At 42.6% G+C, this 27,879-nt stretch overlaps 1 protein-coding gene across 5 annotated transcripts in view; it reads left to right on the top strand.

The window, feature by feature from the left end:
- Positions 1–27,879, top strand: part of raph1b (Ras association (RalGDS/AF-6) and pleckstrin homology domains 1b) — a 38,304-nt gene that overhangs the window by 3,626 nt on the left and 6,799 nt on the right. For 2 of the 5 annotated variants that reach the window (XM_044188032.1, XM_044188034.1), the window contains exons 2-8: positions 8,562–8,638; positions 20,937–21,056; positions 21,390–21,495; positions 21,630–21,824; positions 22,579–23,009; positions 23,781–23,867; positions 24,442–24,516. In XM_044188032.1, the coding sequence (XP_044043967.1) occupies positions 20,937–21,056; positions 21,390–21,495; positions 21,630–21,824; positions 22,579–23,009; positions 23,781–23,867; positions 24,442–24,516 (1,014 nt within the window). In that variant the 5' untranslated portion in view covers positions 8,562–8,638. The remainder of the gene's footprint in view (positions 1–8,561; positions 8,639–20,936; positions 21,057–21,389; positions 21,496–21,629; positions 21,825–22,578; positions 23,010–23,780; positions 23,868–24,441; positions 24,517–27,879) is intronic. The other 3 variants (XM_044188033.1, XM_044188035.1, XM_044188036.1) reach the window with 3 other exon arrangements.

The following is a 27,879-nucleotide window of genomic DNA, read 5'->3' as shown; positions in this document are numbered from 1 at the left end:
CAATATAAACCCTCCACCAGGAAATGTGGAAGGTGTAGAGATGTGAAGGTGTGTCATATCGTCCGCCTGTGCTAAACCAATGTATGGACAACATAGCCTCTATCCTCTGCACTGCTGATTGGAACAGGCAGATGGAGGGCACCCTCCTTTCCTTTCAGGGCAATACATGATCTGGGTCCTCGTTCAGCAGGTGCACTCAAGCGCACAGGCGCATCGCAATATAAAGACAACTAGAGATCCAAATGGCGAAGATTGACCTACAATTGGATGTCTTTGTTAGTTTTAATATCTGTGCCTTTTGGGTGAACGTTTTCTCCTGAAGCACTTTGCAATGTTACAAGTGTATACATTTTTAGTACGGATCAGCCCTGGTGGGATTTACACTCTTACTTTTACATTGCTGGATATTATTGATTCACGGTTTTCAGTGTGTTCCAGGAGTTATTTTATGATGAAATGTTGTAATTTTCCCTCAAACAGCCTTGTCTTCCTTCCTACATTTCCCAGGTTACCTTTCATCTACCATCAGAGAACAGGTCTGCACTTGTTGCATCTAGCCGTGGGTTTTAATTTGTAGGTAGAGAGAACGAGGGTGAGTATTCAAGTAGGGAAAGAAAAGTGATAGTTGCACCCCTTCCTCAATACACAACATTTCTTGTTGTGGCTGCATAGCATTCTGGTCTGCTGAGGATACTGTAATTAGAGAAACTGATACCTGCGCTTCTTTTAAGATCTTCTCCCTGTATAATTGTTAAGCAACTGTAGAAAATTGTGGGTCTGGAAATAAGCCTTTATTTTTTGATTCAGAAGGACAGACACCAAAATTCTGTTATATTGTTTTTAAAAGCATGTTTTTAACCACTTCAGTCTGTCAGTCTTTATCTCCACACCACTTCTTCCATATTTTTTCTGAGCTGCTATAATACATGTCCAGACTGTTGTATTGTTCATTCATTAATTGTCCCTTTTATTTGCTAATTCTCTCCACTGTACATTTTGTTTAAGCAGCTTAGGCAGTTATTACTCAGTGTGACTTGGACAATGGCAGGTGGCTGATTCTCACTGCTGCCCCCCCCAAAACACACACACATACACACCCCCTCCACCCGCTGTATCACAGATGGTCTGATCCATTCAGTGTTGTAGGGGTCAGGCCTTGTAAACCTAACAGTGCAGGTGACAGGAAATGGGGGGCCCTGTAGAAATTTGGTCTTGTGTGAAACATACTGTCTCGATTGTAACTTTCTGTCACACAGTCGATCATGCAGTCAGCATGATCAACCCCTGTGACTGCCACAAAGCTTTGAGGCAATTTGCTGTGTTTTTCTGCTCCTATCTTTAAGTTAAGTTACACACAGTTGGGTAATCAATCTGAAACTGATCTTAGCATCCAAGGTTGGAAAAGGGAATCTCATCCCAGTGGGAATTCTCAGCTAGAATTCCAGCAGCTGCGTCAGGTATCGGCAAGTAGAACGCAGAGGGAGGAGTGGAGGAGGTGATTTATGGTATCGTGTTTCTTTCTCTACCCCACCTGCCTATGTAATCCACCGCAAAGTCCAGTTAAAGTGCCACCGCTACAGCCACGGGATGGGTTGATGGATGGGACGGCCTGTCTGTGTGGATGGACAGCCTTTAGAACTGGGCCATGGATAATGGGTCTTTGACATGAAGAGAACACAAAATGCTTAAGGCAAGCAGGAGTGCTTCAGAGAGAGAGAGAGTAGTATTAACAGCACACAAAGTGCAAACTCAGAGGAGAAATACATGTGCTGTCTAGCTGCTGTATAGAAAATATGCATTATTGACTGGGTGATGTATGAGCTGCCTGGTGTGAGACATACATATGGAAGTAGAGTGTATTTATTTCCTACTCTCTGTATTGCTTTCACATGCGCCATTTTGCATCCCTAATTGAATCAAATGAAATGGCCAGTTCTTTGCAGCAGATCATGCCATGCATTGTAGTCTGGGATAAACATCAGCACCGCCAGTTCCTGTGTCCTCTCTGCTCGCTGTCTGATCAGAGTTCAGCTAGTTCTCATGAAACCATAACAGCAGTTTGCATGTCTGCGTGTTTATGTGTGCAGGGTTGATGGCCTTTGTTTGCCTTTTTGCCTGCCTCTGGTAACACTTACAGGCCATCATACAAAGGGTTTGAGAGAGAGAGAGAGAGAGAGAGAGAGAGAGACCAAACACACACACAGATGCAAGCAACGTGAACTGAACGGTTTTCCCTCACCCCACTGTGAAATGCCTGCCTCTTGGCCAAAAATGTTTAGATGAGCTCTGTTTAGATTAGAGGTTTATGCTTATAAAGTTGCTTTATAACCATTGACATCCTTGTTACATTCCAGTCAAATCCACTGAGGATTTAGTTTTATTTACCACTCAGAATACACTAACAATAGCGGCATTATAAGACTATCAGAGAAAGTCAAGGATGCAGTTACAGTGATTATAGTGTTTTTTTCCCTGGTGTCTCTTTTAGGAGGTAAGCATCATATTGTATTGGGTATTTATGTTTGTGAATGCATGAATCACTGGAACAAACAAATATCTTGCCTCACATAGAAAATAGATTCCAGACCTGAGCATGCACTGGAATTAAGTTGTCATCCTCTTGAATTGTAGCAGTTGTAGGGATTCAGTTACACTACATTCATATATCGAAGGCGAAAACAGGCTCACCCTTACAAGATTTAAATGTTCCAACTGTTTCAAGTGTTTCTGTGTTCAGTTCAAGTCACGAACTAGCAGTACCCCAAAAACTAGGGCTGAAATGGCATGTTTTGCCATTAAATATGCACTGCAGCCTACTTTTCCCTCCTCAGAAACTTTAACTACACTCTCACCCATAATCATGAAAGTAACACCAGCTCATGTCTGTTAGAAAGTAGCTACACTATCGAGGCGGCACTTGAGGGTGCGGTGAAACCTCAAGGAAGGGACATGAGAGGGGGTTGGAAAGCAGCCTGTTCTTTTCACATTGCCCGTTTACAACATCCCAAGCCGAGAGCCACAAGGGTCACCGTACATTGGCATGTCACTAGTGACTCCACAACTGAGCTGGCTGCCAAAAGGACTTATGGAAGTGGAAGAACACCTGTGAGGAAGAGATTGAAAAACGTGAAATGGTGAGAGGAAAGACGTATCAGATGGAGGAGGCGCAGAGGGAGGGAGAGGACAGGAAAGAGGTGTATGAGAACCAATCAAATGTTCTTCAGTGCAGCTGATGTCATGTGAAATATGACAGCTTGGAAACACTGAGGTCATTCTTCCTTTTCCTTGCGTCCTCTGCCAATGTCTGGAAGTCACACTTTTTCACAACCCTTGGCTTCAAGCAAGTGCTCTGCATTGTACAGACTGATGTTGGCAGGCTGCTCCATTTTTCTTTCTCCATCAGGGTTCATGTAGGACACTGAAGGAATCTAGACTTTCATTCAGTAACTGCAGTGACCTACAATGCAGAGTGAATGCAAGTGAAAACAGCCGCGCTTGCCGTGGTAGAAGTGGATTGACACATTTTTGTGAGAGAATCCCTTGACAGTCACTCAAACCTGCAGGCTTAATCCCACAAAATAGTGGTGTGTGTGTGTGCTTGTGTGGCTTCCTCTTGCCAAATCTCATTGACTAATACCCTGGCAGCTCTGCGAGTAAGCCCGAGCCTCTATTGACTGAGTCTCTGGGTTAAGTTAGTGGCTGAGTAGCTTGCTAATCTTTCTCTGCTCCGCTGATCTTCACTCTCTAGTGATTTCTGATTATTTTGGCCCACGTGCCACACAGGCAACTCCAGTGAATCAATCGAGATCTGCCCCAGAGTTTGGCACCATGACTGGCTTTGAGGCCATGGGGAGGGTCACTGGCATATTTGTGGTCAGTCAGCTTGACCCGTCACCCCTCACTGCTGTTGATGGTCCCCGTTGGGAAATTATCAGAATGAAACAGTGTAAATGAGAAGTGAGATTTCTCTCTTTTAAGCTGCTCAGCTGTGAGCAAGCTGTGCTAATGATGAGGTTAAAGAGTTGAGCGCACTGATTTATTTTGCAGTTAAATGAAACCAGTGCACGCTTGTTCAAATGCTCTGACACAAAGGACTACTTTGATCTAACACAAGAGGAACAGGGTCCAAATGTAGGCTAACACCAGAGGCATTTGACCACGTAACTCTGTATGTGTGTGTTACATTACCCATAAACCCCATTAGCCCGCCAGTGGGACCTCCATCAGATCCCACTGGCCATCGTGGGAACATTCCTGACGCAGCATTATTCCATAATTCCCACCATGTGTGGTTTTTCCAGAGCCGAGTGCTCGCTGCACGGACCGTGGAGAATCCCACTGAGGAGAGGAGATCAGCTCCTTGTAATCGCAACCAGACTTCACTGTGTGTGAGTGGGAATAGCAAAAGTAGTCCGTAAATGAGGGTGGAAGGTCAGCTCAATAACACCTTCACCACGGGGTAAAGCTCATAAAGAGAGGAGGTTATTTGTTTAGCCTAGGTACAGAGACTCGCTTGTCATGTGACCAAGAGGCACTTTCGTGTGTGGAGACATTGAGTACACTGAATGAAAATAAGTACCCACATGGGTTGTGTTAATATTAGTCATGGTTGTGTCACTTAAACTGAAAAATCCAGTATTCACCAGGAAAGCACCCGCAAAAACAGTCATGACATGGATGTGAAATGATTATACAGGACTTTTTGTTTAACATATCTTTTGTACATTGCCGTGGCATGTGCAACTTAATTTGTTCCCAACTTCAACTGACCCAAAAGCAAGGGCCTTTCAGACTTGAAATTTGACATTGACCACTTTTGAAGGGATTTTTGTATTGAACTGCTGAAGAGGTCAGGCAGTTCACTGTGCAACGATGGAAGCACTTGCCTATATGAGTTGCACTTGCTTTGGTATAAAAGCAATGCGCTGATCAATACTAATGCACCTTCCCAGTGAGGATCGGATTTGTAGTGAACCATCAATCAGCTGACTGATAGTTTACCTCAATGCCCTTACGAGAATTCTCAGGGTCACTGCTAAGGCCTTATCTTATTCTGAAACCAGATTAAGATGCTGTTGGGCGTTTCTGATCAATAAATCTCCCCTGGTCCAGCCATTGTTATACAGATCATTGGTGAATTAGGGAGTATATCTATTTTGTGTTGCGAATTAGAGGTCACCGCCAAATTATAGCATTGAATGGTCTTTTGCTCCATGTGTTTTACAAAACACAATGCAGTAATATATCTAATTTCCAGATGCTATCTTGTCGAGCAACACAAGAATGAGCAGAATGCATCTTTAATCATTAATCTGCAGTCTTAGTTGTGTCACTATGACATGATGTTTCTGCTTCTTTGTGCGGGTATGGTTAAGAGCAGACTTCCCTCTGTGTTTATAAGATGGTTGTCATTATAATCTTAAATTGTGAGTAGATGCATTATCTCACAACATTACAGATAACCTGGTGTATCCAAAATGTCTAGACACAAATTTTTAATTAATACATTCACAAAGCAAATCCTTAGACATTGCACAAGGGGTGGATACAACGTTCCTACCACTTGATCCGATCCATTCCCACTACCCTGCAAGATTATATTAAGAGATGTGTTGATTCAACTGTATAGTCATTTTTAAGGCTACAGGTGTTGGTGGTGTTGTACTGGATCATATTCAACTGTAAGTTCTTCCTGATATTTTGTCCACATAGTTTTTCCTTCCCAAGTGTGACACAAGTGGAGTAGTAGACAAAAAATACTGGAATTTAAAAGGAGAAAAGGAGTTTTTCCTTTAATGTATTGGTGTGTCAAAACCTAAAGAAAAAATCCAGTTTTTACAACCAAGGCCTTACTTTTGTTGGTTTGGCCGTCATTCCTATCATATATGTTAATTATATTGTTGTAGAATGACTAAGAAAATGTTTAATGTGGATTGGGCACATATGGCCGATACACATTACATTTATTATGGTCTGTATTAGCGCTAATACCGATCCAGTATATCGGATTTGGCATCACTATGTGTAAGCTGGAAAATCAGAATGATACATATACAGTTTATTTTGTAATGTGTAATGTGAAAATTCTACAATAGATGAGATGTTTCTGTATGGTGATAGTATAATTTTTTTCTGATGGTGTTTATTGGCAGTAAAATAAAAAAGGCAAACATGATTACAGTATAATCTTTTCAACATTGGAATCCTTGTGAATGAATAACATAACTGAAATCAGTATGAGGGGTATATGCTCTTTGAATGGGTCCGACACAAGTGCCTAAGGGCCATAATGTACACTGATCTGCCCAGTTATTGTGGTGTGTCATCCTGATCATCAAAGACGCTGTGTTAGTAGCATGTCTGTCATTTTTGCTCTTCTTTAATGTCAGTTTGGGACCAGTCAGTTATGTGGTCATGGAAAACCCATATTACAGTATGTGTCTTTATTTAGATGACTAGTCTGCCACGCTAAATTCTCATCACAGGATGTACTTCTCACAGTATGATTAGTAGAAGTCACATATTGGGGATTTGACAAACATACAGTACCACACAGTACACATGTATCGTGTGTTTAACTCTGCCTCATGCGTGCTTACTCATTTGCTGTGCTTCCCCTACAACAATCCTGTCTTTCTTTTCCTGCTGTGACATCATCATCACATCTGCTTGCTCAGTGCCCTGCCCTCCTTCCCACTTCCTGCCCCGACAGGAAATGAGCTGCCCCAAAGGATTGCTGTTAATGGGGGAAGTGTGGGTGGACAAGGACACACCTGTGTCCACTACATTGGACCCTGTGTTTCCCCTTGGTCTGTTGTTGAAGTGGGGCACCAATCTAGGCCACATAAAAAGTCGGTTGAAACTAACTGTAGTGATGGCAGTGATATTCAGGGCACCTTTTTGGGCAGTTGTGTGTTTTCATAGTGCCTACAGAATCGCCTCAGAATTCAGTCATAAGAAAAGATATTGTTTTCGGGGGGTGTTGCTGTGTGTATCTTAATGCACAGGCTCCATAAACACAGATCTGCTGTGTATGTACCTGAGCATTTATACTTCTCATACCCAGGAAAGTTGTGTGCCAGAACTGTAATGGTGCTGCAAGAAAAATCAGATATCTGAATATTATATGTAAAAAGCAGTAATGCCAGTATTGGCTAGCAGCACTGTTGTAATTTTTTGTTAACCCAATCCTTGTTAGACTCACCTCTGTGTAAGTGTGATTCAAGTGATACATGAACAAATACACCAAGTGGTTTGATCCTATCATAAGTTGGTTATGTTTGTCTGTGCATTTGCTGCAGACCTGCCTTTGTTTTCAGCATTGGAGCAGCTGCCTGCTGGCCCCAGTGCTGTTGTGACTGGAGCAACTGTGTTTCCTGCAGCTGCACAGATCCATGTGTCACTGCCACACCTGTTCAATGGCCTTGTGTACACCGGAGAGATGGATGGGGTGGGGTGACCTGTAATCTGAGCAGTTAATTGTGTGTTTTTGACACACACACATGGATGACACACAAAGTCATACTCCTCCCGACACTCTCCACACTAAAGAAGTCTGTTTGCTGTGAAAACACACACTCACATGCACACACTTTTTGCCAAGAGAAGGGCCACATGCTGTGGCTGAACAACAGTTGGTGTGTAGAAAAACGAAGGAACAGCTGAGGGCAACAGGAATAGCTTCCTAGTAGTTAGCCACAACATCAGCTGCCTACCTCTCATACACACACACACAGTAAATACACACTATGACCAAATCATTTGCAAAGCATTGATATTTCCCGGCCAGCTCAGCATGCTGTAACCTATAACCATCAGGCTGTGTGACATGCCTTAATTAGTTTTTATTACCAGACCGTGATGCAGCATCCAGATTGTTTTAGATTAAATAAGGTTAGGCTGGTATGAGTCAGCACTGTTGTGGATGAGTTGATGATTCGTTGAAATGTTTAATGCCGGTCAGCATTGTTGAGAGCTGGTGGAGACTGGTGAGTCACAGTCAATACACAAGTAAGAGTTTTGATGAGGTTTGAGTTTCTACTCTGACTCATGTTGTGAAATTATTAACCTGTCGTGGTTTCCATGCTTATTAAGTTGGCTGCGTGTGTGTATCTGAAAGGCTTTGTTGTCAAATGAAGGAGGCCTCTGCAGCTCAAATGTCACATTCTTAATCTTGCAGTAATGATGAAGAGAGATTATAATGAAGGGAGAACTGCGCTTGATTGCTTTCAGAGCTTCGCGATAAGTGTCTTTCTGGCTGTGCGTGTCATTTTTGTCTGTGCTTAGTTAAGTCTCTCGCTCAAGCACCCTCCATAGTTAATCCTCTGCATTCTTGTGACAGTGAAATTGGTCTGCTCTCCTGCAGCTACCGGCTGCCAAGTCTCTGAATTCTCCTGCAGTGCAGTGAAAACGAGCGCATGCGATCCATAAGTTTGGTATTTCACTGACAATGACAATAGCCTTGGATGATGTGACCAAAACAGGGATTGTGTTTTGCTGCTATAGTTCACAAAAATAGACACGTAATCATTATATTCTTCCTTCTTTTTTTTCATTTTCAGGGGATAAAAACCCAGTCACAGTGAGGGGTGGCGGTTTCATCTGACCTCAGTAGGAAAAAGGGAAAGCCGCTTCAGAGGTAAGAGTTCCTGTAAACTGGAGTGAGTAAATGGTGCCATTACTATTTTCTGTGGGTAATAAATTCTGAGCGGAGGAAAAAGGAAAACAGTGTTAGTGTTGCTGCCAGTAAGCTTTGCAAAACTCGGAGTTCCTTGCACAAATGCCACAGAGATTGTTATTTTGACAGAAGTTGCTGCTGTAGCAAGCTGCCAGGGAAGTTCTCTTTAAGGTGGTCTCAAAGGTTGGTTTTATTGCAGTGCCTCTGACATGCATGTCTGAGGCATCAGAAAGTGGAATCCCCAGTTCAGTGTGGATCCATGTGTTTGTTGGCTGTTGAAAAAAAAAAAAAAGGATCTGGTGGGGTGTGGAGAGCCCCCCCACCCCCCATCTCAAGGCCTTGTAAATCAAAGCCAAATGAAAGAGGAGTCAAGCCTCTCAGGATCTTGTCAGGGGAGAGTCTTCCTCGCCGAAGGAGATAATTCCTGACTAAAGTGGAACCATGTGAGGGCGAACCGTGGCTGTAGTTTGTCCTTACAGTGAGCCTTTATTCCCTCACTATCACAGAGCTGCGTTGAATTTGCAACCCAGAGTCTCAGAGTTTCCACTTATACAAGGGAGGCAACTTTTTTTCCAGAGATCAAGTAATGCATAATGTACTAATTTTCAGATTGATTACTCGCACGGCAAATGTATCTATTTTTAGAGTGCCATCTTGGCTGTGTGACACTTACACAATAGGAAAATGCACACATGACCGCACACATCAGCATCTAGATCCCCCCCTCCCCCCATTAATGTTTAGCCTTTTGTCAATAAATACAGTCAGTGTCAGATTTGAATTGAATGGACAAAGGCCCAGACGCATACTGTGTTATTTTCATCTTGGAAAACAAACCTGTGATGTGTAAAAAGCCCGGCAGAGAGGATGTGGAAGGAAGCCGGGTTTTAAACTGGGACTCCAGTGGTGATGGAGCCTGAGGCTGAGAGGAGGAAGCCTGTTCCCCTGGACTTAAACTGTTCCAGGAAGTTGGGATGCTTATGTGTCAGAGAGGTTTATAAAGGTTTATAGCTGTGTGTTGGCAGGTGACTCCGTCTGTGTCAGTGTCATGTGTTTTTAAGGGGTGTCATGTGGACATGCTTAGTAACTTTGACACTCAGCTGTCACTATTATTCAATATGTACATTAGACATGCAGGGCCATGGTTATCATGTCATTGTTGAGTGATGTGGTTGTCTTGGCAACTGTTGGCAATCTCCCCTGCTGTTCTTGAAAATTACAAATTACAACCACAGAGACCTTTTGGGAAATGAAAAAAAATCTTTGTGTGTGCGCATTCCAGAAAGGATGGCAATATTGGCACGGCAGGAATGCTGGAGGTGGTGTGGCAGGAAACCGACTGGCACATTTTTTTGTGTCTGTTTGATGAGACACACAAACACACACTTGGACAGTTGCTCTGAATTCAGATAACAAGAAGCTTTTCAGCAGTAGCCAATCAGTGGCCAGCTGCAGGGGTCATGGGTTATTTGAAGGGCTGAGTAAAGGGGAGATGGGAAACGTAGTAAGCTAACAGAGGAAGTCATTTCCAGCTGCTAGTGGCATGTGTGCAGACGTATGTGTATTTCTCTTCGCCTTTAGGTACAGCACATTGCACGCGGCTGGCTTATTGCAGTGAGAATGTGTTGTTCACGCATGGGTTATCCATCTGTGTGTGTGTGTGTGTGTGTGTGTGTGTGTGTGTGTTTGGGCATGTGTTGCCTGTGCAGTATGTTATACCTACTGTGCTTTGTATTCTCTAACAGGTGGCAGATGTAAACCTCCTGTTCCGCTAGACCAAGCAACTTAAGGATGATGAAAAATTCTTTTGGCACCATAATGATTACATTCATCTAGAGTAGATGATAACAGAGGATGAAAGGAAGCCTGTGGCATGCTTAAATTTTCACTTAAGAGTGAAAGATATTTTTAAAAGATGTACAATCTGGAATTATTTTGTGGAGTTTGAGTCAGCACCATGAGACCTATAGCAAGCAATGTGACTACTGCTGGCTGCAGTAGCTAGGATGTACATCGTCTCATAATGGGCAAGTGTTGATTTTAGCAAAAACTTAAATTAATTAATACTAATTTATTGTTTAATCCATCCATCCATCCATGTTCTGCTGCTTATCCTGATCCAGGTCGCGGTAATTTGATGAATTATATCATAGGAATTATTGCTATATGCTGCTGGTATCTAAAAAAGGTATCTATAATAAAAGATGATTCTAGGTCATATCATCTCTAGTGGTTTTCCATCATACTGTCATACTTTGGTTGTGAAACAGGTATTAAACTGCATTCTATGTGGTCTCAAAAATACGTTACAGAAGGTTCTTAATGTTGTAGGGCTACGCATTTAAAATAAGGGCTTGCATTACTAAGCAACAAACTTCAATTTAGCAAAATGAAAACACAACAATCAGCAGTTTACTTCACAGCATTGCAGCTCTTTTTACCAGAGCAGTGGGCCTCTCAACTTTAAAGCAGTGCCTGCTTTTAATGTATGGCTAGTTCTTCTCAGCAGTCAGCCTCTGTTGTCTGCTGCTGCAATGCTGCATCATGTTTAAAACTGTGTGTGCGAGTCCACTGCAGCAGACCACCTGAGCCCCTCTGTGTGTGTGTGTGTATACACGTACGTGTGTGGATGTAACCCGATCTCGCCGAGGGCACGGACAAGACTATTGATTTCACAATTGGACTGCTGCCCTGGAGGGAAGCTGACACATCCTCGGTGTGTCTGTGTGCAAGGGAGAGAGAGAGGGAGGGTGACAGTCAGAAACAGGGAGAGAGAGACACATGAGAGCAAATAAGACAAGAACAGAGACTTACCCACTTGTGTGCTGTGTGAAGTCAGCCATTTTACCCAGCACAGACCGCCTCTGATTTTCTTTCTTTTCTTACCATGACATGAAATATTGGGAAATTATGTAAATCCAGGCAAATGTCAGCTGAATGCTCTGTGGTTATATTAACAAACAGATGGACACCCTGCGGGCAGGGATGCGGAAACATCACGTCAATATGTTAGTTATTACTGAGGATCTAGGCCAAGCTCACACTGAAGCCTTGTGATAGCTGCATGTCTGTCTGCGGAGCCTGTCAATGTGGAGATGTGCATATGTGTTGCCATGGCAATGGCTGTTCGAATAGATGCAGGGCAGCTGAAGTTTGGCTCACTCTGATATTGGTGAGCTGTTGAGTCCTCACACCTACCGCCCACCACTGTGACCATGCATTTTCACACCCCCTCTCTTCCCTCGTCTCAGTTTTTCCTGCGCTTCCTCTCTCTGTCTCCCCCCAAACTCCTTCTCCATCTGTCCGCCTCTGACGTCCTCCTCATCTTTCTGCTCTCTCTGTATCCCATCTCTTTCTCTGCCCCTCCTTCCTAATTGGCAGTATAAGCCAGAGTGGCTCACTGTGTCACACTGTGCTTGAGTGAGCTCGTATGTGTTTGTGGATCCATATGTGTGTGTTTGTATGCGAGTTCCTCCCCTGCTTGCAGGCTGTTGGTCATGCTTGAGTAATGACACTGAAGCTGTTGTTTTGGCCAGCAGGCCCTCTCCTTTAGTCACAACATAATACCTTGTCACTCCCTCCATTATTGTACCTATCCATCATTCCCACCATCACTCCCCCCGCTTCCTCACTGGCCTGTTAGCCATCTCATCTCTCTTCCCCCATCAGTCCTTCCCCTTAATACTCTCTCCTCTTTTATGTGACGTGAATCATGTTTTGTCTATGTTTTGTTTTTGAATTTTGTAGGACAGAATTGTCTTGACATTAGTGCACATTTACATTAAAGCTTTGGGAATAGGGGGTTGGCGGTATTGTCTTAAAATAATATTATACTGAAGGGTATTTTTTGATACCAATATTCATGACGATATGCTAAAATACAGAAAAATACTTCATTGTATTTTTTTTGTACATGTCTGGGAATGCTGAATAACCCCTCCACAGCAGAGCCATCAGCAATTTTACTTTCATTTTGAGGCCATGCTTCTTGCTGCTGTACGCAGTCATATGTGTAATATGTAAATGTGTCAACACATCTCAACATTGATAATATCATGATATGACATTTTTATCACATTAAAAATCATATAGGCAGGACGCCCCGGTAGCTCACCTGGTAGAGCGCGTACCATTAAGGCTGAGTCCTTACCGCAGCAGCCCGGGTTCGATTACAGCTGTCACTGTCCAATAAAGGCAAAATGCCCCAAAAAAGGAATCTTTAAAAAATAATAATAAAAATCATACAGGCACATTCCTATTTGGGTATGACTTTTACTTTGAAGGGGAACAGGCTTTTTGATGTAGGCTTCAACTTTGCACTGCCTTTTGACAAAAAAACTATTTAGAATACAGTGTTTGGGACCATTCTACTAAAATTTGACATTTACTGTGACTAGAACGTACTCATTGCTTCGTCTAGCTGCAAAGAAAATAAAATGGTACATCAACCTTCTTAGAGAAAAGTACATACTTTCAAACAATTATATACTTTTATCTTGTAGCTGCCAATTCCAAACTCAGTTTCTGATTCTGAGGAAATGCACAGGGAAAGCATGTGGTTTAAGTGCAAAAACCACCTTAAAAATGTCAACATTTTTAAAGGCGGCTGTTAGTGATTTCATTTCTGGACATTTATTTTTCTTCTGCACTAGAGTTTGAAAGCAGAAGAAGCTAAACAGAAAGAAATCCATTAGAGAGGAGATAGAGAAAACAGCCACTGGCACAAGCCTCAATTGACCAGAATCCAGTGCAGTCACAAGAATATGCAGCATTTTGTATAAGTGTCATATTTGCGTTCTGTTTTTCTTAATTGAGAAAGTCTTTTGCCTTGCTGCCATGAACTTTTAAATGGAAAGATTGAGGGAAAATTGGTGCAACAAAGGAGTAAAGCACAATACGTTCACATTATGAAGATCACCTAGAATTCTCTAAACATCATCCATTGATGGTATGTAGAATGTATACAGGTAGATTTTTGCTTTAAGCTCCTTGCCATAGGCATTTCTTGTTGTCCACCCTACATTCCTCATTCATCAAGGATGCACACACACAGAGCATTATGTCACTTTTTGCGTCAGACATCAGTGGCCACTACAGGTCAGTTGAGGTTGACGAACCAACCACACCCAGTAGGACTTTGGACAGCAGCCGACTAGCCGCTCCCTTGTTCTTTCACTGGCACTGCTAGCTACAGATTTTAGCCAGTTTCCTCTTTCCACTTTTAACTTGCATAATGTCCATTTGACACAGTGACGTTGGTTTCTGGTCTCCTTCGGTCCTCTCCTGGTGTAACGTCTGTACATGAAGGGAGTCGACCCGGGAAAGAAGGGATGGGAGCAAAAATAAGCAGACTCACTGAAAACATGAGCCTGGAAATAACCATTATTACATGCTCGCACATTTACAATGAGATTGTATCTGTTTCAAAGGCAGTGAAACCAAACATTTGAGTGCAGCAATAAAGTCTTTGTTCATTCCTGAACAGACTGACTGTCTAGCCACACACAAGATCACAAGACACGCTCTTAAGTTTGTATTGGCTTTTAACAGCTTCACTATGACACATGACGGGAGTATGATATCCTGACAATTGGCATTTCAGTGTGTGTGTTTTATGGCTTGAGTTTATAGGCCATGCAGGCTATGATCAGACACACATATGTGTAAGAGGTGATTCATAGTCTGTCAAGCCAGAAGCACAGTTTGCACCAGATGACATGAGAGAGAGCGAAGGAAAGGAGATCAGGAGGAGAGAAGAGGTGAAATGTATGTGTTTTATGTATTTGAGAGTGCAACAGATGGTGAGTTGAGTATTGGTCATATATCTCTCACATATGGAAACACCTATACCATACAACTTTGACAATGTAGTATCTGAGAGTTATTTTATGTTATGTTAAGGGGTGGGTGAAAGCTAACTTGGAAGATTACCATATATTAGAATGTTATGTAAAACATTATATAAAAAAGCATTCATTTAACATGTTTGTTTATTCAAATTGAAGTCATTACCAGTTTGCAAATTAGCTGCAGTTGCAGGAACAATTAGGCTTACAATTACTTGATTTTAACAAGAAAGATAGTAACCAGGGAATTTACATGAAAATATTTGTTTGTATTTATACACAGCAGTACTGGGACACACAGCAGCTTTGCTATTAAAAGATCTTATGTAGCTAGGGTGCGCCTGGTAGAGTTCCCCACTCCAAGTATGACGTAAATTGAAAATGGCCCTTCAAACATACATAAACGCCCAACTACTTCTCAAAATCGTGTACATGCCCCAGTCACTCTCGCTGTTTCTCTCACACAATTTCCCCCAGAGTCAATCAGCAGCATTTAGAGTATGGGGGCACGCATTGCCAGGCTGGCCTGGTGAATGGTGTTTGGAGCTATTCCTAGCCATGGGTATGCTAAATGTGTTAATTGTTCCCTCTGTTTGAGCTTTGTCTGCCTCTGCACCCTGAGACTCTTGTCAGTGTGAGCGTTTGTGTCCCACTAAACTCTCAAGAATTCCCGCTCTATATTTCCAGCCGAGCACCATGGCACCATATTTATGCCTCATAAGAGTTCACTGACTTTCTATAATCGCCATACTGTTTTCTAGCCCCATGCCCGGTCCTTTCCGATCGCTTTCTTCTCCATTTTGTCTTAATTTGGTGGGATGATATGATGTGTTGCGAATATTTTTAGAAGAGAGGTGTCAGACATTTGCATAAAGTTATTTTTGTAAAGATAATTTGAGAGAAAAGGAAAATAGCTGTGAGGATATGGTGGCTTTGGAAGTTTGTGTGTAACCCGTTTTTCCGAGGTGGACACGATGAGAGCTAAAGGACTGATGCCCGGTTTCATTAACCTCCTCATCCTCATCGCAACGTTAAACACTAACACACACACACACACACACATAGTGGTTAGGTGGAGTATTTGGTCCAAAAATAGTCTATTTAGAAGTGCTTTATGGAAACATAGACTCAGTCGTCATTGCAGCAGGAGTTTTTGGCCACAATACTGTCTACACAGCTAAGGTCATACTCCACATCCCAGCCCTCCTATTTCCTGTGTGATTGAAATATGAAAGGATTTTATTTGTAACTCAAATGTTAGAAGCAGTTCATTATTTGAATGTCAACTGGGAACAGGGCAGGTGGTACTGAAACAGTCAGTGAATGGCTGTGGCATTATTGTAGCAGCCCGTTTTCATTTCTCTCATATTTTGGGATTATATGAATTCAATTAGCTGTTTTGTTTAGTAATTAAATGCAGTCCCATAAACAGGATTATAACATTCATATGAACAATATGGAGATGCACAGAATGTAATTGTGGGCATTTCCAAGCATTACCAATGCCTTGTAGCCCTCGACTGGGCTAAATGCCCAAGCACACAGGAAGTGATGCACTCTTACTTTATAGCAGCAACAACAGTCTTTCTGTTTCATTTTTAATAATCGGAAGAAACACTGGGTAGTAAGCATGAGCAGTGATGGCCAGCATAGCTGAAGAGGCAAAGAAAGGAGCACCATCTACAGAAATGTGTGTAATGTCTTAAGAAAAAGCATTGAATGGAGTGATAGTCAGTGATTGTAACTGGCTAGTCTTGGAATAGGTCCACTATCCCTTTACTATTATAGTGACTGGAATGTGAGCAAGTTACAGTACTTACCAATACCCAAACTATCCAAACATAAGTACTACTCCTATACTAGTATGGTGAATCGTGAAAGTTGTGGTTGTCCATCCCAGATTCTGCTTAATATGAACCAAGTGAACAACAGTAGGCTGTTCACACCATGCAAACTGAATTAAGAAGGAGCGAGCCATGGAGACCTTATCTGACCTATGATGTCATGTTGCACTCTCCCTTTTTCTTTCTGTCACACCCAGATACTTGGCTTGGCTTTGGCTGTTTTCCTCAATCCCTCTCTTTCTCTCCTTTCTGTATCTTTTTTTGGGTAGTGGTTAGCACTGTCCCCTCTGCCAGAAAGTTCAGGGTCCTCAGCTGGATGTTTTTCTTTACGGAGTTTGTATAATCTTTGGGTGCTCCAATTTCCTCTCAACCCACAGACATGCATGTTAGGAATACACTGGCCGTTGCCCTTGACAAAGGCATTGACCTCAGAGCGGAAGTTGGTCCTAAATATTTAGGAGAATCAGTATGCTATAAGTTAACCTAAAATGTCTCGGTCACTAACCCGCTTGTCTGCAGTTTGGAGCGACTACATTTCTTTCTCACATTTGGTGTGAAAATATCACTCAGTCATTCCAAGAAGTGTGACCTAACATGTGACAAGAAGTCAGTGAGTTCACTTTTGAACCAATAGGGCGTTGTTTACTTGCCTCAAGTGAAGGTGCTCTTTCTTGTTCATTAACCTACTTTCTGTGACAGTGTGTACTGTAATCAGTTTGCGTGATTTAGGCCTGATACATTTTTAGCCTGTTGGTTAACTAAAAACTTTCCAGTTTGTAAGCTACAGCATATTCAGTAGAATAGTTATTAGGAGTAGGAACTATGGAAAACTATTTTAGACACTGTTCTCCTCTTCGTACAGCAACTTAACATCTAATCTTCATACCTCTCCCTTTCCCAATCCTCTTGACACTCTCTGATATGAACGACTTAGTCTAAAGATAGACATGTCCTCCTCCTCCAACTTTTCATCCTCCTCAGCACCGGATGCTTGCTGTGCTTTCTCTAAGATTTCGAGAGATTTGTTTTCTCAGAACGCACTTTTCATCTTTCCTTCACTCCTCATCTCCTTTTGCCGGCACTGTAGCATCAGGGGGAACTGCAAATGTTTATATGGAACTGAAAAAAGGCTGCAGAGAGAGACTCCACTGGGAAGACCTTTGACCTTTAACCTTTCACCCTAGACCTCTGAGCCACCCAGCAGTCACAGGAGGCAGATGAGTGCTAAGACCAAGAGAGAGAGACCGTGCAGTATCAGGAGGGGAAAAGGCCAAGTCTGTTTGGTTTGCGATGATGCCTGTAGGAGTGCATTTACACACACGCACGCCCCCCACACACATGCACATGCACACGCACACAGATTCCTCCCATGCCTGTCTCTCTCAGGTCATGCTCCATAAGCTTAAAAGCAGGGCCTCAGGTGGTAATTCACTTAAACCCGCAGCATCATCTGCCATTGAGGCTATGATTACATTAGAATGACAGCAGCAGGGCTTTTTCACAGTGCTGTTTTGTTTTTGTGTGTATCATTTTTATTCTGTGTTTTGTTGTTTTAATTTTTTTTACTTCTTGCCGTCACATTGAATATGTATCTACAGCGTATGTATATTTCTGTGTGTTTACCTATCTGCAAGTGTGTGTGTGTGTGTGTGTGTGTGTGTGTAACTATTCTGAGGGGCCGCAGGCATATTGCTGTTTAAACACAGTTGTTAAAAGTGTCCTGCAGTTGGACTCATTTCTTGTCTGTGTGTTTACATATGGAAGCACCTCAGAGAGTATTGGCAAACACATTGCAAGCTCATTTGATTTTAGTCATTTCCTCTTCTTGTCTGCTTCCAGCAAGCCATGATGTCCTGCATTACAGCAAGGACACTCAACTCTTTTCATACTGGGAAACCCCCAAATAGATATGTCTGTGACCAAAGGGCCCCATATGTAGCCACATTTGAGGGTAGCCAAATAGATGAACGATTCTTCATTGGTAGTATGTCACTACGTAATTTAAATGATTGATTGTATACTTTTGTCATTTTCTGGTCAGCCATTGGGTCATCCTAAAAGACGCTGTTGGTGAGTGTAGGGGTGGACGGGTCTCCCTCCTCCCACCCAGAAGTGCCACCCTCCAATAAGTGGCACGGATAAACCCGAAGGACAGCTGGAGTTTCCTGCCAAGGAACAGGCCATGAGGGAAATTAGGAATTCTGCACATCGTAGCCATTTCCTGTTCTGACTCCCACACACATTCAAGTGCATGGATATAATTACACACACACACACACACACACACACACACACACACACACACACACACACACACACACACGGTTGACTTGTTTTTGTTTACATACTTTAGACTCCATCTTTCTCGATTCTGATTGATATGCGTGCCAAAACAGGAAACTATCCATCATCAGCACTGTAATGTGCACACACACACACTCCCACAGCAGCTTTGGCTTGTAATACCAGCTGTAGAGACACAAAGGCTGGGATGAGATGGGAGACTGGGGGAGTATATTTTGTACATGCACTCCATACAGTGACTTTAAGGAGCAAAACACGTGTGCTGTCTGGAATGTGACCGCGTCTGATCTGAAACAAGTGCCCCTCAACTGCTCTGTGTGTGTGTGTGTGTGTGTGTGTGTGTGTGTGTGTGTGTGTGTGTGTCTTCAGCTCTCCGATTTTCAATGGTGTTATCATATTCCTGTTTGCTTTGCCAAACGCAGCCTGTTTTATTGCCTTTCACCTACTGCCAGTTAGTTAACTGCTTTTATCACCTTCTAACAACAAAGCATGACTTTTAGATTGCTCTCAAGTATTCCCTGTAACCATAAAGGCTCAGACACACAAAAAGAAACATACACATTAAGCCACACACGCATTTTGCTGGATCAAAAGAACAGGGGTCGTCAGAGGGGTTAATCCTGGTTTGGTACAGTCTCCTCTACTGACTGACACCATACAGCGTGGTTAACGGGAGGGAATGACACCCCAAAAAAAAAAAAAAAAAAAAACATCAATGGGATTTCTCAGGACTATTCCATCTGAGTGGACTGTATTGGGGGGCACTGGACTTTACCAAGACAGGGGCACTCCTTAAGGAAAGAGTACCTTGTCAAGTTGTACTTCAGTTTTATTAATTGTAAATGATTGACTATGTATTGTTATTAAAGTTGCTATGGTGTAACATTTTGCTCTGTGTATGTTAGGCTGGAAGTGTGCTGTAAGCATGTGTGTGTGTGTGTGTGTACATGTACGTCCTCTTGTATCAGGCATCCCAGGCGTGACCTCTCCTGTGCTTGACCATGTTTTCCTTCCACTTGTCTCTCGTATCGCCAGATTAGACAACATTCTTCTTCAATGTACGTTGGCATTCATGGGTGTTTATTCATTCCCCGGCTTGGATAATATCAGATTATCTAAACAGTTTGACTGCCCAGCTGACCTAGAAATGCTATGAAGAAACAGGCCGGACGTCACCACACATTGACGCTACATATTATTACACACAGAATGGACTCATTTTTGCACTGTTCTTGAAGCCTTATCTGTTATGCTCTGTCTCTTTGATTTTTGATTTAGTGCTTTGTCTACTGAAAAGTGTCCTTGTATACACTGAAAAGGGTTGTGCTGTTGTCACTTGTATTCAGGGCCTTTTCATTTTAACTCAATACTGCAAGGTTAGACACAGAATTATATCTGTAGTCTTTTGTCATGTTTGTGAATGTGCTATAGGTTAGTTACAAGACAGGGTTTTTTAAATGAAAGCAAGCAAATGATTGCCAAGAATTCTCAGAATATCTGATATTTGGTCATTCGTAACCATTTGACATATATCCATAAGAATGAAATTCTTCTACCTCTGTAAAATGTCAATATTAAGATGCTTTTCAGAGACGATCACCTGCTTTGTTGCATTACTAGATATGAGGTGCTGGAATTGAATCTACCAGCCACACAGCTGCATGTTGCAGTTACACCACTTTCCTTTGTTTCCAGTAGAGGGAGCTCTGTCATCACCTTTGACAGAACACAGCTGGGCTCTCACAACCAGCTTGCTACGCCTTCCTTCACTCACACTGGCCCATATTGCCATTAACACTACCCGCTAGTGTTGTTCAGTGTGGTTTGATTGATATCTTCTCCATGGGTGCGCCACTGGTATAGTGATTCACCGCAGGTTTATAGATCCCAAAAGCGCTCAGTATGTCAATTTAGGCGATATTTATTGGTGTTCTGCTCCTGCTTTCTTCCATCAGCAACCCTCTCTTTAGGTTTCTTTGTTGGAAGTAGAGGTGTTGGGTGTGTCAGCGGCAAACAGCGAACAAGACACTATAGGGCATTCCACCGATTACATTGCACAGGGTGCCCACTAGGGGTCCGGAGCGGTTGTCATGGTAACAGGCAGTGAGGTTGGCATGGTCTGAGCTGAAGGTTGTAGTTTTTTTTTTTTTCTCCTTTAGATAATTTCTGCTGTGTGGGTGTGATCTGATAGCATGTGAATTTGTATGTGTGGAATCATCTGACAATTTCTCATTTGCTTTCGTGTGTGTGTGTGTTTGTGTGCAGATGGAGCAAGTATCAGATGATGAGTTGGACCATGGAGCAGAGGAGGACAGTGATAAGGAGGACCAGGACCTGGACAAGATGTTTGGAGCCTGGCTGGGAGAGCTGGACAAGCTCACACAGGTTAAAACACACACAAAGAGAGGGTGGTTGGTTACACAGATACAGACTCACACAGGTAGAAGTGTGGACAGAAAGGAAGGGGCTGTATCCATAGCAACCTTAACACTGCTAATCCTGTCTCCCTATACTGTTTCCTAGCAACTCCCCTCCCACCACCACTTGGTATTGCGCATTTGTGCAGGTCTGTGTATGTGTGTGATTAAGGAGTCTAGCAGGCAGGCATGGTTGCTTAGATCTTATGGTTTAACTGTAATATCAGAATGTGTGTGATTGTTGCATACTGTATGTGGACCTCATGTTTTGCTTGTGTGTGCGCATGTGTGTGCTCTGTAGAGTCTGGATGATGGCAGGCCCCAGAAAGCACTGCAGAAGCCTCCCCTCAGGCAGGAGACAAACATGGCCAACTTCTCCTACCGCTTCTCGATGTATAACATAAACGGTGAGACCTCACTCATCTCATTCACAGTATCCAGATCAGATCCCAAAAAGATCAGATAAATGAAATCATTAAACCCCTTCCCCCCTCTCTGCCTTCCCTGCTCTCTATTCTTCCTCTGTCCTTGCTCCCTGCAGAGGCGTTGAACCAGGGCGACACAGTGGACCTGGATGCCCTGATGGCTGACCTGTGCTCCATCGAACAGGAGCTCAGTACCATTTCCAAACCAAACTCCGCGTCACGTGGCCACAGCAAAGGCCAGCAGCGGGCCCCTGGAGGGCGCAGTGCCAGTACCAAGCACACAGGCACCAGTGGAGGGGGAAGCAGCGGAGGTAGTCCTGCTGAATAATGTGCATTTATAATGTTGCTTTATGTAGTATTTTAACAACAATAAAATAATTACTCCACCAATTCCTAAACATAAATAGAATCATTGTAAATAAATAAGGCTGTTGTGTAGACCCTTCTGCCATACTCTGCTTTGTATTTTCACATCGCTGGGCTTAGATAATGTTTGGACTTGCTATGCAGCACAAAACAGGAAGATGTCACTTTTCTTCTGCTGCAAATGGTGTTTCTGGTTGTGGCAGGGGGTGGAAGAGGTAAAAGGCAGATGGGGAAAAAATCTCTTCCAACATGTTTGTCCTCTTTTATTAAAGCCAAAGAGAAAACAAGCACATGCAGAGTAATAATATAGAGGAAGGGGGGACAATTAGCAGCATCCTGTTTGCAACAGGGAAATGTAGTCTTTAGTATACAGGAGCGATGGCTATACCACTGGTATGATATAAATGCAGCCAGTCGTTTTTTGCTATGGTCTCATTTGTTAATGGTAATGATAAAAATGTTTCCTAACAACCTAACCTAATTTATGGGATTATACATATTGTATACATATATTAATGTTTAAAAATACTACATGTAGAATTTAACTGGAATGTGTCATGAATATAATGTAATGTTGAGAAATGTATTCATTCTAAAAAAAAAAGCATCGTCTATGAATCACATTATTTAAAATGCAGTCCATTAACAATTAATTTCCTCTTCCTTCTGGCTGTGTTTAAACTTTGACCTCCCCAACAGAAAGCGCCAGTAGCAGTACCCGGGCATCGCCAGCCAACACAATACGAGGTGGCAGCGTCGGCTCCCGCCCCACGGCCTCCAACATCTCCCTGGATGACATCACCTCTCAGCTGGAGAGGGCCTCTCTAAGCATGGATGAAGCGGCACGTCAGACCTCTTCCTCTTCCTCCTCTTCCTCCTCCTCTTCTTTCTCCTCCACCACTCTCCGGCGGCCCTCGTCGGGGTCATCCGGCGGAGGGCAGCACCGGAGGACCGGCTCTGTCGGCACGGTCAGCGAGCAGGAAGGACCATCACAGCGGTCCAGTGTAAATTCAGCATGTGCCTCAGCGTCCAGCATGGACTCCCTGGACATTGATAAAGTGATGACGGGTGGAGAGGTGGAGGGCCAGAGCAGCCCGAGCACACAAGGACAAAACCAGACCAGCACAGAGGTATGACTGACACTGAAATACACACAGAAAAACACACACCAAAGATATCAAAGAGGTAGATATAGTAGTATCAGCTAATGAGAAAGTGTGTGTGAGCCACGGCGTGATAGACTGTACATTTCTACATGTAATGGTAAGTGAATTGTGTGTGAATCAGGATTGGGGTCAATTCAGTTTCTCAGGTTTTATTTAAATAGAACACAAGCACCTTATACCTTTTACTATCTTTTACTTTCTCTGAATTGACCTCAGTCTGGCTCTGATCCTGCATGTTTAACCACACAGCATGACCTTTGGAAGAAACTGCATGCCTGAAGTGCATTGAGAGTCAATCCACAATACAGCCCATGTATTGTGCATTGGATGGTGTGTTAATGAATACATTGTAATTTCCTATAAGGCTGGTGTGGATTACAATGTTAACATCTACCATTTCTGAATTCTTTTGTTCACTCACCAAGCATCTTTAACAAAACAAGCTCTTTAACAAAAGCTAAATATCCTCTAAAGTATGTTTGAGAAGAGTTTAAAACCTAAGCTAATATACTGTACGTAAATGTATGTTTCGGTGACTTGTAGGAGAGGGCGAAAGCTAGAGAAAGGAGCAGAGGAGAGTAAAACCGTGACAGTGAGATAGTATTTTATTAACACAATATCTTGCATGTCTCCTGTCCCCCTGCATGTGATCATATTATCTGTGTTTGCATCCTTTCCTATATCTGTGGTCTCTATCCACACACACACCTTGCCTGCACCTCCTGATTTTCCCAGCATGTCACACTGCGACGGGCCAATGGTAAGGCAGCCAGGCGGCAGCTTGACTTCACCTCACAAGAGGGTGAAGTGGATCGGGCCACTGTAAGTGCATGTGTGTGAGCGTGTGTGCGTGCATGCATGCGTTTTGGCATTTGCCCATGTAAGGCTGCAGGTTAATCATTTAGAGTGTAGTCATAAATTGAAATTTTGTGATTTTTTTTTTTTTTTTTGTGTGTGAATTTTTTTTACAATTAAATTTGAATTGGCTGTATATCAGTCGACATTTCAGCTATAGTGTGCAGCCTTTGGTTTTTGTGTAATTAATGCACATGTAATAATAAGCATAAAAGTGTGTATGGCGTGAAAGAGGGATTGTGTGTATGTTTGAGAAAGTAGCTTTAGACTGTAGGTTTGGTACACACACTCCAGTCTATTACAGTCATGTTTGCTCTGTACATATCTTCTCACAATCATTGCTTCTTTACCCACAGCTGCAGCTAATGACAACCACAACTGCTGAGCGCTCCCTTTATGGAACCTTCTCTCGCTTCCACGCTTCTTTATAGAAAAAGATCAAAACACCTGCGATTAATAAGCCTCCAAGAATCATCTGGCACTGAATTTTCTATATTTTGTCTGTTCCTCTGCTCTCCTTTTTATCTTATCTTCACCCAAGCATTCCTATCTGGACCGAGAAACCTCGCTCATTCTGAAAAGCATAGCTGGGAAGCCTTCTCACCTCCTGACCAAGGTGACTTCCTCATACACTCGCGTCTTTAGTTTTTCTCTCGTGTGAGTGTGTGCACTGCTCCTCTCTTCTGCTTTGCATGTCTTTAAGTAGAAAAATCCATGCTTAGAGGACTGTTGAGAAACAGCTGCTAGAAATCAGACCGACTGATTTACTTATGAAGTAAAAAATTAGGCAAAGATTACTATTTCTCAGCTGACATGGGGACGTCAGCTTTTGTCAATTGGAGAAGCACTCAATGTCTCCAACAGGATCAGGCCTATTCTGCGAGGCCTGTCAAATAGTATTCTTGGAAATTTAGGAATGCACAAAAAAAATACAGAGAAATACATGAGGCAAGTTGAGAGAAATTTGGCACGGCAAAAAATAAATTATAAGACCATATCACAAGTAATGAAAATCAAATATTCAAATGTCTGACTGTGTAAGAGTATCAGAATGGATTTTTCCCTTACATCATTTTTCAGCATTTACCATGCACACACTGTACCATTCTTAGAGATTAATTACACTTTTTTTCCTACTTGCTTCCACATTTATCTTTCACCAACAGGTGGTCTTTCATTCATATTTCCTCTTTCATCATGTAGCTGGCTTTTGATTTGCACTAAATCTTCATTAAGAAAGGAAAGCTTGTGAGGGGGGCAGCAGCTGTTTATGCAGTGATCTTATTAGAGCTGTAACGATTAATCGATTCATTTGTCAACAGAAAATTGATCTTTTCAACAATTTTGATCATCGATTAATTGTTTAAGTCATTTATCAGTCAAAATCTCTGACCATTCTGTGGTTCCAGCTTCTCCAATGTGAGGATTTGCTGCTTTTTGCTGTTTTATATCAGAAATTGCACATCTTTGGGTTTTGGACTGGTTGGTTGGACAAAACAAGACATGTAAAGTAGAGCGAGAAAGTTCTTTCTTTACTTTGGAAACAGTAGTTTCACCAACAAACTTAAGGTGAGAAGAAGATTTCAATCACACCTGACAGTCATCCTCAGCGAATGGAGTTTATTCAGACTGAGGACCTTGAGTTAAGGCTTTATTGTTGTTGTTTTGTTTTTTTTACAATTTTCTGACATATAGACTGAACAATTAATCGATAATTAAAATAATCGTTATTTGCAGCTATATATGAGTCTCAAAGTTGTGTTTTTATGTGTGTCATGCTTGAATTTGTGTTGAATTGGGAACATCTAATTGGTAATGCAGGTGAATGTTAAAGAGCTTTCCATTTAAGGGGGGATTTAATGCATTTGCTCTGCTATTACATACATTAAATGTATATGCATGAACCTAACAGTGCTCATACAAACAGACGATAAAATGCACAAAGATCTGGCAGATGTGTGCCTGAACAGTGAGGGAAGAATCATTTGGAATGTGAACCCTCTGTGCTCCACTGCTTAATATACAGTATCTTTCACATCTGTTTATCCATCATGTGTTCTCCTTAGTTCCTAACTTTCCCAACACTCAATTTTACTGTAAACCTCTTGGCAGCAGTCAGTATTCCCAGCAAATGTATTGGATGCAGCCTTTGGCTTACTTGCAAAGCTTATGCCCATCAGATGTGTGCAGAATTGTGTTTTGAAGTTGATTGTGATTTATCCTACTATTGCTACACGACACGTAGAGTGCTTTCCAAGTGCAAAGTAGCGGATTCCAAAAGAGGTAGACGATGCAGGCCAGAGTTTCTTAAATCCTATTGAGATTGAACCCAAGAGCATTTGCTGAGTATGAGGCAAACCGCAAATTATACTAATCGTAGACAGTATAAGCGTTCCTCCATGGGTCTGGAAAATTCTGGAGAATGATTTTGGTTATTTTCAGGACTTTAAAAGTCTCCTTCCTTTTAAAGACTTCAATATAAAAGACATCCTTGTACTATTCATGTAAGAGTAAACTGAAAGATCTCCATTAGCGGTCATTGGCACTGAATTGTAGATTTCTTTCCAAAACCCTCTGTTATCTCCTTTTATTTGAATATGATGGATGCCAACAGTGAAGCTGGCTGACTCTCACAGTAACATCCACACAGTTCATCTGCCCTCACTTTTTACAGCCCAAATCGTACTTACTTTTTCTCTTTGTATTACAAATGAAATGGAATTAATTCAATGTTTCAAGGCTATTGGTTTCTGGCATATCGGCTCTCAGTTTGTCCGTGTATGCAGAGAGATTTGAACGGTTTTAAAACAGGGAAGAGGATAGATTGCCCACGGTGTACATGCTGTGAGGGAGTTTATGTGTTAGTGTTACACTTTTCACCAGAGAGTGGGATCGCGATAGCCTGGACTCTCAAATTCTCTCCCTCTCCTCGCTCGCAAATCAGAATACTGAATGAGCGCGGGATGTTTGGGAACAAGCGAGGGGAGAGAGAGAGTGGAAAGACATCAAAGGGAGAGGGTGCCAAGATCTTTACTTTTTTTTTTCCCCAGGCTAGGCAGAAGAGCCTTTTAAAATTGGCTCTGGTGTGGCTGAGTGTGAAAGTGGAAAGGAAAATGCCTGTGGAATGGAAATCAGACTAGTGTCTAATAAAAAGCAGGGTGTAGGTGTCATGTGGAGAAGAAGTAATGGAGGGGAGAGGGAGATGTAGGGGTGTTACGCTGACAATTATGGGGCTAAGCCTATAGTATGACTCAGATTGACTCTGGACTGTAATCTGCACAACCCCCGTGACCTCTCTTCTCTCACTGTTTTTCTTACCCACACATGCTCACACTTGGCTGACTAAAAGCCTGCCACTATGTGTTGGCCAAACAGAGTGTTGGCTTTATGCATTAATGTGTATGTGCCCTGGAGCTGGTCATGTGGAAAAGGTAGTCTGGGTCAAGGAGGCAGGGTTCTTGAGTTAAGAGGCTTGGGGAGCGGTTGTTAATACCCCTCACCCCCTCTCTTTTAACGCACATGCCTGTGTATACACACATGACTTCAAATATTCAGCACCTCAGCTTCTCATTCACCCAAATTCTACTCTCCATCCTTGTCGTTGTAGTTTAGCTCCGGGGCCAGTGTCAGTCACGGTCTCCCCTCCTCGTCCTGATTGGCTAAAGAGTAGAAGGTCTTGCAGTAGGGGCTCACTGGTTGGCTGAACCCTCATTCTACTATTTTTGTGGGGATTATGCTCCATCGATTGGGCACGCTCCCAAACTCCTGCATCTGTTATAGAGGAGTGATAGGGGGGGGGAGCAGGAAGAGAGTGTGGGAGGGGGGAGGGGCATCGTCTTCCCTACTGTGCCTCACTTGGCGTTTTAGTCAAGTTGTGCTCATCTCAGGCGCACATGTCTGCGTGTCAGTGAACCTGCGCTGCCACAAAGTCTCTGCTCAGCACATTCTCAGCTAGCTTATCCGCTGTCGTCTTTGAGTG

This window comes from Siniperca chuatsi, linkage group LG24 (genome assembly GCF_020085105.1).
Source record: "Siniperca chuatsi isolate FFG_IHB_CAS linkage group LG24, ASM2008510v1, whole genome shotgun sequence".
Taxonomy (NCBI): domain Eukaryota; kingdom Metazoa; phylum Chordata; class Actinopteri; order Centrarchiformes; family Sinipercidae; genus Siniperca; species Siniperca chuatsi.
The sequence above is the reverse complement of the archived record's forward strand: the minus strand, read 5'-3'. Positions and strand labels throughout refer to the sequence as shown.